Here is a 12070-nt window from a genome sequence, read left to right as displayed (position 1 = left end):
AGTGTCTAACTTTTGCGGCTTAAGAGATAGATAGAGCCCTGTGACAGACGGACGGACAGACAGACAGACAGCGGAGTCTCAGTAATAGGGTCCTGTTGGTAGCCTTTGGGTACGGAACCCTAAAAACCACCATTAATATAATTTTTTTCTAAACTGAATAGTTTGCGCGAGAGAATTTCAAAGTGGTAAAATCTTATTTGGCTTTTTTTCTGCTATTGTGTTTAATATTTTAGCACAGAATAACTAATAGTACTACCGTACAGAAGGGACTCTCTCGAACAAAAGTCAAGTTTAGGTATAAATCGTTACCTACTCTTACGACTTGCACGCGAAATTGAAAGTTATCATGTTACACGAGCGTTCATAATCCGTTGGGCACCATTGACTCGAAACCAATTTGGCGCCAAGGGCACAGGGTTCCCACTCGCCGATGAATAAAGGTAACAGTGGGTACTTATATGAATTCAATAAGCTACCTTTAATAAATAAGTAAATGAACTTTAATGGCTAAAGCTAAAAAACATCAATATTTTATCAGCAACAGCAACCATTTGGTAGTAGGTACCTCTTTGTTCAATCTTTAGTGATATTTTTCTTTAATTTGTTTTAAGTTGGCGTGACAAAGTGCCTACTTACTTATAAATAAACATTTGAGCAGACTTAGTTACTTAGGCAATTGTAATTTGTTTTAAAATGGGTCTAAAGTGTTCACTTTTAGATGAATTAAACGGTATTCAATCAATAAGGAATCGACTTTGATTGTAAACAATACGAAAGTCTACTAAATAAGTACCTACCTACTGTACTCTGTGCTACCTACCTACCTGTCGCAAAACTATATTCCTTTAGATGCCCTAAAATCTTTGTGATACCTAACAATCTTGTTCTCATTATGCACCTACTACTATTACAGAGTATTTAACTACATGGTTTAAATAAAATGCTAGATAATGGCTTCTTACCTTTCAATACCTATCTTTCGAAAGGTTGAAAAATGATAATTCCGATTCTTTTATCTTCTTTTTATTTATATAGCCGTAAACAATTTCGAAGTCATAGTTTGCAAAAAAAATAAGTTGGCAAGTACCTACACAAATCATGCGCGACGCGTCCAGCATGCGAGCTAAGCGGCAACCCACTGCCGTGCACCCAATGGTTGGGTCCGCCGGCCGAACGTACCTAAACTGAGGAGTGTCCAACCCCTGGTTTTAGTCAAACTCTTCTACTCAACCTTTTTTTTATGGTGCAAAAGGCTGTTATGAGTTTTTGAAAAAAGATTACTTACAACATTTACTTATAAGTAATAGCAAGATATATACATACGTAAAAAGCAACATGGGCATAAACATTTCGGATAAGCAGGGTAGCGCTAGGAAATAAAGGATACTCCTTAGGATAAAGAAAATTTTGATGCCTACTAACCTAATTCACCAGCCGCAACACTACTAATAACACTGTGATATGATATTCAAATAAACAGTTGGTTGAGATAAAATGCTAGTAAAAAAAAACTGTTATACTGGATAACCGTGAAGCGAATAAGGGTACAAAGTGAAAAATAATAATAACACTAAGAAGATGCCTGAAGATGGTAACAAAATTAGCGAGCTATTATTTCCATAAAAAATTTCGCCCAAACATTTCGCTTTGCTTTGCTTCGCTTCGCTTTAATAACTATTTAGGAATTCTAAAAACCTGGTAAGGCTTCTTAGAATTCGACAGAAAAGTCGACGGCATTGGTTAACTAGCAATTATGCCAAAAGACCATCATGAGAAACATTACGACAGAACAATCGAAACGTATATTTCAATTAGGGTTGTAACGGAACTTCACCTCCGCCTCCGTTACTGCGGAAGTTCCGCAAGAAATCGTATCTTCACCTCCGCCTCCGCAATTTTTTTGCGGAGTTATAACGGAGGTTTATTTCTCATTTTATTATCTCGGCGCGCAGCGAGAACGCGGTCGGGGTGGGGGCGGGCGTATGGCAAATAACACGACAGGAATCAACCTGTCTGGTTGCTTGGGCGTACGAAATTGTAATGTATATGTTTGATTGAACCGCGATTTTTTAAAGTGATTTTGTACAAAGCAAATTGTTTATTTAAGCCACATGCACGATGACGCCGAAAACAAGTGAGATCTGGCAGTTTTTTTTGAAATTTTAGAGATTTTTGAGTTAAATAAAGCATAAACTAAGTACTATTTTTTCCACATTCACTTTCACTTCCGCCTCCGTTAAGAAGGCCTCCGTTACAACCCTAGTTTCAATATACATCCAAACATCCATAAACATAGTGTCATTTTGATTATTTTGACTTTCACAGTGTAGCCATCAAAATTTAAATGCAAAATTTGAATAAGAAGTTTATGAGCATAAAAATCATCTCTATTAATTCCCTACTAATACTATAAATGCGAAAGTAACTCTGTCTGTCTGTCTGTTACGCTTTCACGTCGAAACCACTGAACCGATTTTGATGAAATTTGGTATAAGTATAGGTAGTTTGAACCCCAAGGATCAACATAGGATACCTTTTATTCCGGGAGAGGGCGCCACCGCGCGATAACCTAGATCCGCGCATATGAAGTCGCGGGCATAAGCTAGTTTAATATAAATATGTAAAATTTATTTATTAAATTTTCTATAACAAAGGCATTATTTCTTTCAATAAAACTTACTTGCAATTTTAGGTTAATTTTTTGTACTTTAAAACAACAGTTTTTAATTTATGGGTTATAATCAATTGAGGATCATAAAATCTTGGTTTATAATATGATGGATAGGTTTATTACCAATGTTCCAAACTTTTTATTTTTTTAAATACATATTCAAATTCAACCTGTATATAAAGAATTCTTCCCTTATTGCTTCGAGACTATTCAATGCAGCTGCAAGCATTGAGAAGAGATTGAGAAGTAGGCTAGTAATTAATCTAATTTAGGAACTAAATCCTGAAACCAGACAAACAAGATTAATATTTTATGCCAATTGGGTCAATACTTTAAAAGTATCACTACAAGTACCAAGTAGTACTAGTAGTACCAAGGAATATCTTTTACCAAAAGGCAGGAAAAATAGATATAACAACATAGACATTTAAGTATAACATTTACAGTGAACAGCAAATTAACAATTGCAATAAATTAACATAAATCATTTCTTCACATACCTTATTATGGGGGCATCTAAAGATTTGCTTTGACAGAAAAAAAAAGATTTGACTAGTATATTGTAATATTTGTAATAAACTTAAAGTTACACTTGTTACTAAATAGAGTCAGAAGTTCAATAGAAAACGGAGTTCACAACCACCTTACATTTAACAAAAAAAATCTATGTAGTTGAGTTCATAAACTTGTAAGCAAAAATTTGATCTAAACACGCTTCTACGCCGTTAATAATAGAGTTGATGTTATTACCTCAGAAAAAAAAAATATTTAAGTGAAGTGGATTGTTTATATATTTCGCGGAAAATCAGCGCTGTTGGCGTTTAGCCCCTCAGCATAATGCTAAATCAGCGACCGTTTCGCTTTTGCGAGGACACACAAAATTGTGTAATAGGAATATTTATAACTATTTTAATGTGTGGTTCATGTATTTTTTTGGTTTATATTTGTGTGTAATTGTGTAAATTTTATGGTGTTTGTGTGGCTTCCGTATTAGTGAATAAATGTCTTCTTTCTTTCTTTCAAGTTATTGTTCAATGCGCTACCCACCCTTTGAAAAATGAGTAGGCTAATAGTACTCTGTGAGCTCTTAAAAAAACCTTCGGATTTTAGAAGCATTCTTCGGGTATTGACAATGACACGCGATCATGTTATGCGGTTCTGTTCTGTTATTTACTTGCAAAACTTTTCAAAGTAACCAAAAAAAGTTATGTAAAGAATAACCATCAGTACAAAATAAACCTTACTGTAATACTATTACGCTTATTTATCTTTTTCTAATTTTAATACAGTATGACTTTTCATCATGTAACGGATAAAACAAAATCAGCATTTTCAAATTCTTCCATTGTTAATTTTAATAGAGAACATCCTGCCTTAACACACTACTTTTGTTTGGAAGTATATAGAGCTGTTATACTGTGTCTACTTCTCTTGGGTATGTCAAATAAATTTTTTTGGTCTGCTTCGCCTGCTTAAGCCTTTATTTGCTGGTTTTGGCGAGTTGTCTTCCAACATAGGCATCCTCTAATTCTTTTCATTTTTCTTTTTCATTGGAAATTCTTCTACTTTATTAGTCTACTTTGTTTGCTCTAGGCCCATCTTCGGTAACATCTCATTTTTTTCAATTTGAATTTGAATTTTGAACACTATTACATCCTTTCTCTATTTTATATTTTAATTGCCTTATCATTATGTCCAGTCCATCACCATTTTGGTTGTTTTAGGAGGATTATTTATTTATGGGAAACTTTCTATTTTATACACTTCAGATATAATCTAATTAACAATTCTTGGGTCACAATGTTTTTGGTGTATATTCGGTAGGTTGGAGAAAAGGATGTAATCAATTTTTTTATACTCTATGCGGAAGGAATCGCGGGCAACAGCTAGTCTAATATATTAAATTCTCATGTCAGTGTTTGTGATTAAACTCCTCTGAACCAGCTTGACCGTTTATTTTTATTTTTTGGGTATATTTCGTAGGTCTTTGAATAAGACGTCAAATATTTTTCATACTTGTATGCAGACGGAGTCATGGGCAACAGCTAGTTGATTTATAAATTATCTCAGTTCATTCCAAGTATCAAAAGAAACACAATAGATCTTTAGAATTTTGAAGGCACACATTGCAATAACAATGTCATGATAATATTCCAAACAAAATCCTTACAAAGTGAGAACACTCTAGTCATAAGACTTCCACCTTGATTTATTTTATATCTTCAATCAAGTTACTGTGGTAAATGGTATATGCTTCAATCTCTTGTTTGCGTAAACAAAAGTTCTCACTCAAGCCTAAACATCCCCTTAGGTTGTAATGTACAAGTGAAACAAATTCTACCACATCCTGTAAGTCAGCTGAACTATATTCCATCCAAATACATTTTACATGGTTTTGTTTTGAATTCACATTGATTACATTACCTACTACTACTAAATTACCTTATTTATGCTAATGCACTGATGTTCTTATTTGTTTTGATTTTACACTTAGTTTATTGGCCGCCAAAAGTAAAACTTCGAGATAGAAGAACTTGCTAAATGGAAAGAATAACATACCAGCAAAGTCTGGGACATCCGGGTCTTGCCCTTGATCAAGCAGCTTTTTGACTTGATCGTGGTCACCTCTGATAGCCGCTACATGCAAGGGCGTCTCACCGCGCTCATTACGCTGCTGTCGGGTGCGTTTTCTTTCTTCAGCAGTACTTGGAACGGCTAAATACAAAAAAGGCGGGAAATCACATATGATCAATTTTCAATGGAATAACCGTATGCCAAAAGGGCGAACCTGGAGGAGCATCTTGCGACGATATCTGCATCACCAAGGCCAGCTGTTGCCGTTCAGACATCGGAGCTATGACGGGAGGCCGAGGCGCCCCGTCCGGCGCTCGGCCTGCGCCCCGCGTCCGCGACGTCGACGGCATACTTCGCGCATAACCACTCTCCTACGCACAATACAACACAAGTAATGCCACGCAGCAGAAATCATCACAACAAAATATTCGAAAACTCCGCCAATTAACAAGATGTGCATCTTTAGGTACCTCACAGGTGCCGAAAAAAACTTCTTCAGTAGAAAATCGGGAACAAATTCAATAACTACATTGAATGAACTGGAAGCAACTTATGCTTCCGTGTAAAATTTTAAGCCACTAAAATACAACAGATTTGGTTAACTTCAACAATTTACCACGAACGACGAACAATCAAAGCAAGAAAAAGAAAGACTGACTTCCTTCACTTCATGTCTAGCCTTAATGTCTCTATATACAAATTTAGTCTATGGTGTTGTTAGGTATGTCAGCAAGTTCAGCAACACTTGATATATAATCGGTTCAAAAACAATATTTTTCAATAAATTTAATAACATATTATATCACATCGCCTAGCAATCAATTAATGCCGGCTGCTGACAATGTTTGACTTAATTATTACCATGCATGTTTTTAGATTATTTTTAACCATCCATTACTTTGCTCGATACATTTTTGCCTTTGTGTAGCTGGCCCTATTCTTCGCTAGCCATAGAGAAAGAAATGTGAAATCAATGTCAATGTCAATCAAAATCAAAGTGGAGAAGAAAGTAAAAAATTGACATAATCTATTTCTTATTTAAGCGTGTTTGTGGAACTAAGGGCTTTTTAATGAGTGAAAATCGAAGCATTTAAAATAAAATGTGGCGTCCATCTTTTACTATATTTCGCAAGTTGGTCATTCCATCTTTGAAAGAGAATGTTAATTTGGCTAAAATATATTATTCTACTAAGGGCCGGCTTCCAAGGTCCACAGCAAAGTTAACCCTAATAAGTGCGAGTGTTGGTGTCTTAGTCGGTGCTGGTTACGGGGGCTATACGCATTACAAAATAAATGCTAAAAAGCAGTCGGCTCCTATAGAGAATCAAGAATACACTTTTCTCAAAGAAGCTCCGCAGTACACGCCTCAATACAGAGTAATTAATATTAAATTAACATTATACTAATTCAAATTGCTCTTCATATTTATCATCGTGCAAGCAGTTGATGATTTTGTTATCTGACAGCATTCAGCTGAATCTTCATTTATACACCCAATCAAGCAGTTTTGAAAGGTACCCTTAATGTATCATTTCTGCGCCCATTTGCAGATAATTAACGAGTCGGACACGAGTAATTTGCAGCTAGTTCTGTTTCAATACCGCACTTGCCCCTTTTGTTGCAAAGTACGGGCATACCTAGATTCACGGGGCATTAGTTATGATGTTGTTGAAGTTGATGCTGTTCTCCGTCAAGCAATTAAATGGTCAGGATACAAAAAAGTGCCCATTTTGCTGGCTAAAGTTGATGGTGGATATCAGGTACAAACTTTTATTATTTTGTCTTTAATCTTTGTAGGCTGTTATTTTGCCACAAAATAGTATGTGACTGTATTTAAGATGCTATTGTAATTGCCTTGAAACTATTTTATAGTAATGTCAGTAATATGTTGATGCAATTAACTTTGTTGGCCTGGCCATTTCTCCTTTAGTTATGGGTGACTATAATTGATTTACATGTGGTGTGTATTGAGGGTAGACATCACTAGTGCCGTCTACCCTGCTGTGGGGTGGTGACTTGTAGCTACAGATACTAACTAGCAGCTGACTACCCTAGAATGGACCCACAGCATACCACTGCATACAATTTCAATTTTGATGTAACTTTAATTTAAAGCAACTATGTGGCTGTAATAAAATGCAATTGTATTTCTGCCTAATTGCTATGCGCATCTTCCAATTTAAGCTTTGTCCATATAGCCAATAAATTTAATTCATTTTTCCCTGTTCAGCGCTGCATCTCTCATCTCTCTATAAGACACTATGGCCACTATGTGCACTTTCTCTTTTATTAACTGATGAAAAAAACGGAGGAGGTTCTTAAGTTGACGCATTTATATTTGTATATGCATATGTATTTTTATTGGGTAGGGTATACCTTGAAGTTGATAATGAACTTGAAGTAAAAATTTACCCCAACGCTCCCTCCCCCTCGCGTCCCTCTCGCTTTCGTATTAAATGGTATGTGTCAGAGGGACTGCACGATACGAACTTCGAGTTTCGAGTTTCGTAGTACCAATCAATCAATTTATGTTAAAAGAGTAAAGAATTATGTTGACCTTTAAGTATTTACTGTTAGTGTTAGTACACATTATAGAGAAAGTCTGTCATTATGTATTTGGTGAATAAAAAATTGTATTTTGTCTATAAGGTGACAATGGTATTGAATCAATTTTGCACTGATCTTTGTCAGTGGCGGGTACCTAATTAATTTCATTAAAAACATAAAGCTCTCTTATGATATTCATATCCTTTGACACTCATCCCGTCATCACTTGTTAGAATGAACTAATGATAGTTAATGTTAAAAAAACTGTATTTTTGCACGCCCTTTGAAACAGTATAATATGTTTTTTATGCTACAATTATAAAAAATTCAATGGGAAGGTCGAAAATGCTGTATTTATAAAGCAAACAATTGACGAGTCTTTATAATGAACAGCCACGCTCTCAAACCAGAACGATAGTCTAGTAGTAATAACAAAAATAAATATTAGGTGCAAAAGTGAATCAGTGGTCCGCTCTATACATCTTTTTAGTAATAATAATTTTCTGGAATAATTTCTCTGGTGCAAATTGTTCTTTAGTTGTTTTATACAGGTATTCAAACCCATGTTAAGCAAGTTACAGGTATTGCCTATCACACCGTGGTTGGAAAATTATCGGGTTTTGAAAAAGTAAAAATTTCAAAGTTTTGGCTTAAGCATAAGTAAAAAGTTATACATGATAGACAGGTCATCTGTGGACTGTTTGTGACATATTTCATGATCTATAAATTGTACTTGAAGCATTTAGGACATCCTGAATTATTATAAATTTATCTTCATATCATTAAACTACTACTACTATTGACTCACTTCTGCACTTAACTATAGTTGTCTTCCTCACACCTACATACTATATACTGGGCTTCATTCACTCCTGCTGGCTCATGCTGAGGCACCGACTTCTAACAAGTACCTAGCTAGATTAAGGTTAAATAAAAAAAAAGGTTCAGTTTTTTTCGGCGGTTTAATGGGGAGGGACCAAGGTGTAGTTAAAAGAAAGAAAAAACTTTAATAAAAAAATTAAACCGTTAATTTTTTTTGTTAAATTCTTTCATATCATAACTAAACCTTGGCCCTCCCCTATTCCTCTTCTTCACTTTCCTTCTACTTTTACTTTTACTCATGCCTGTGCAAATTGAGAAGTATTTATTTATTATTTTTATCTGCTGCAGCAGTCTATATCACTATTATTCTGTGACATGTCTTTTTTATTTCAGCAACTCATGGATAGTTCAGCAATAGTCTCTGTACTTGAAACATTCATGAGAGACAAAAGCTCACAGCTTCAAGATGTTGTGAAGTTTTATCCCATAACAAAGTTTTTTAATGATGAAGGAAAGGAAATAACTGATGTAACAAACAAATACTTTATTATGCATAATGCTGTAGTGCTGGACCAGCAGGAAAGAACAGCGGAAGCGTAAGTGCTCCAAATCAAAATAATTTACATTGATCTAGCCTTTACCCGCAACTTCGCATGCATAAACCACTAGGCCGAATAATAGAGAATAATAAAGCAAATTTCTGCCGTCAGAGTGCAGCACTAGCACAAACCGTAAAAAGTTTTTTTGAGTATCTTAAATGTCCGTAGGATGCCATAAATGGCCATGATATCATATTGTTTCAATAAAATTTTTGGAAATATAGCTCTACTAGCTTTTACCCGCGGCTTCGCCCGCGTGGAATTCGGTTATCGCGCGCTGTTCCCTCGGGAACTGTGCATTTTACCGGGATAAAAAGTAGTCTATGTCACTCTGGCCCATGAACTATCTCTATGACAAAAATCACGTCGACCCGTGGCTCCGTTTCCACGTGAAAGATGGACAGACATAGATACAAACACACACACTTTCACAATTATAACATTTATATATACATATAATTAAGTAATTAAGTATTAATTATGGATTGTTACTATCTATGTAAATATCATGTTATTTTCTTACTAATAAATATGTAATGATTTCTATAGGTACTAATACTCTTTGGTCATGACATGATCAATGGATCATGTCATGACAACCAAATATAAAGAGAAACTGTCATGGCGGTTTGCGCTAGTGTCGCCCTTTGCGCAGATCTTTGTATTATATTCCCTATTGAATTGTAAACTCAGTATTTCACAAATTGTCGTGGGAATTCCCAAAAATTAACTTGTTAAGTTTTCTTAAATTTTCCCATTCTAAGGGGTCCTTAACCCCTCAATGGGTAGAGGCCTCCCCTATTTTATTTCACATCTGTCTGTCCTTTTATAATCCACTTTTCACCAGCATTTCTAACTATTTTATGAGCTCATTTTTCATTTGGTCTACTTCTTTTCCTTTTGTTTCTTGGACCTTACCAAGAATGTACAGGATATTAAATTCTTTTAGCGAAAAGGATGTGACACGGAACATGTAGCTTTAATTAATATTATGTTCTTACGTTTTTAGAGAAGAACGTGAATGGCGTCAATGGGCTGACCGAGTGCTCGTCCATACTCTGTCTCCAAATGTGTATCGTACTGCCAGCGAAGCCCTGGAAACCTTTAAGTGGTTTGAAAAAGTTGGTGGCTGGAAGGAATCATTCCCAAGCTGGGAGTGCTCTCTGATGGTCTATGGTGGGGCTGCAGCTATGTGGATCATAGCTAAAAGACTCAAGGCTAGGTTAGATGCGATATCCCTAAACTAAAAAATCTACTTATCTGATCCGTTTTTGGATAGTCCTTTGTTTTAAATATTATTTTTGAGCTTGAAATAAAAGTATTGTCTACTGTACACCTGATTAACTTAAAAAGAAAAACTTCTTAATTTTTTTAATTTTAAGAAAACTTGTCAAATTAATGCAATGAAATATAGGATAACCATGAAATTGATTTTTGTTATTGATTGATTAATTCTTATTAAGACTATAACTCGCATGTTTAGGTAGTAAAAAAATTTTTCGGGAAGTTCCACGATAAATAACAAAAAAAATAAAAACTATTATCTAAATTTAATTTCGTTATAGGGTATTTGGTTTCTTGCATTGCTGACATTTTTATTTTTTGTCTAATTGATTACAGACATCACTTGAAGGACGACGTTCGTCAGTCTCTTTACGACGCTGCCAATGAATGGACCGGAGCTCTAAAGAAAAAAGGCACCAAATTTTTGGGAGGCGGTCAGCCAAATCTCGCCGATGTTGCTGTGTATGGCGTCCTAAGCAGCATTGAAGGATGCCAAGCTTTCCAAGACCTTAGAAACCATTCTGATATAGGAGTGTGGTATGATGACATCAAGAACACTATAGGCAGGCGGCAAGGAAAAGTTATTGCAAATCAAGCTTAAGATTTACCATGTGTTGACCAGCAATAACAAACGATACTTATAATATTGTTGTAGTACTTTTACTTGTTTAGGTAATCAATTTAAAGAAGCACAGCTATTGCGATATTTTGTATTCTCGACCGCGAAAGTTCTTTAGCAATTCATGGAAATTAAATGAAAAAATACATAAGTTGTTGCTTTGATACGCAAATCACATGCAACTTGAAATGCTGAAGTAATTTCCTGGTCGGCTTAACTCCACCAATCTTACTTATAAATCTGCTAAACAATGTTACTAATGGCCTCTTGACAAAGTGAATTGTAGCCACCGCATTTTTTTTAGTTTTTGCTCTGCCTTTCGTTCATGGTTGAATCTAACACAAACAGTTTGATTTAAAAAATACATTTTAAAAATACGTACGTCATGTGTTCGTGTATTTAAGAAAGAGTTTATTTGATGTTTCCGAGCTTCAATCTTTCTAAAGTTTGCCACAAAGTCGTTCATCTTATTTCCATTTGCAAATGTTTGAATGTACAAATATAAAATCTATTACCGATTTATTGACATCTCCAATTACGTTATCATTCTAAAGAGAGGTCATAAAACAGAAGACTATATGCTTAAGAAGATGGCTAATGTTAACGCATGGAGCGCCCCATAATTATGGGTACTATATCGATCGCAATTAATTTCGTAAAAAAATTACCACTGCTAATTGCTCCACGGGTTAACTGGAATAACAATGTATGCTATGCTATTGCGATTTCTTCAAAGGCAGATTAGAAGTCGTATGTAATTTAGCTCTTTCTAAAATGATCTACAATTATACCCACCACTGTTAACATGTCACTCGTCCCAGTTGGTGTTGTGTAAAGTACAGTAATCTATTTAACTAGTGACATAAATAGTCGTAAAAGAGTATTATAATTTGTTGAAGTTTATGTCGTTAATTAATAATTAAAGACCGTAGTTTTAATCATTATCTTGTTTAT

At 35.0% G+C, this 12070-nt stretch overlaps 2 protein-coding genes across 4 annotated transcripts in view; one reads left to right on the top strand and one right to left on the bottom strand.

The window, feature by feature from the left end:
* LOC141434307 (uncharacterized) overlaps positions 1–5924 on the bottom strand; it is a 30952-nt gene extending 25028 nt beyond the window's left edge. For all 3 annotated transcript variants that reach the window (XM_074096716.1, XM_074096728.1, XM_074096720.1), the window contains exons 1-3: positions 5716–5924; positions 5460–5616; positions 5231–5386 (exon numbers count right to left, since the gene is read on the bottom strand). In XM_074096716.1, the coding sequence (XP_073952817.1) occupies positions 5231–5386; positions 5460–5595 (292 nt within the window). In that variant the 5' untranslated portion in view covers positions 5596–5616; positions 5716–5924. The remainder of the gene's footprint in view (positions 1–5230; positions 5387–5459; positions 5617–5715) is intronic.
* A 272-nt stretch (positions 5925–6196) lies between these two features.
* On the top strand, positions 6197–12060 carry Su(P) (prostaglandin E synthase Su(P)). Its single transcript, XM_074096702.1, has 5 exons — positions 6197–6621; positions 6796–7005; positions 9008–9210; positions 10223–10435; positions 10834–12060. Exons 1-5 carry the CDS (start codon positions 6346–6348, stop codon positions 11096–11098), a joined length of 1167 nt encoding a protein of 388 aa, XP_073952803.1. The 5' UTR covers positions 6197–6345; the 3' UTR covers positions 11099–12060.
* Positions 12061–12070: the final 10 nt, after the last annotated feature.

Source organism: Choristoneura fumiferana, chromosome Z (genome assembly GCF_025370935.1).
Source record: "Choristoneura fumiferana chromosome Z, NRCan_CFum_1, whole genome shotgun sequence".
Taxonomy (NCBI): domain Eukaryota; kingdom Metazoa; phylum Arthropoda; class Insecta; order Lepidoptera; family Tortricidae; genus Choristoneura; species Choristoneura fumiferana.
This window is presented reverse-complemented; position numbering and strand designations above follow the sequence as displayed.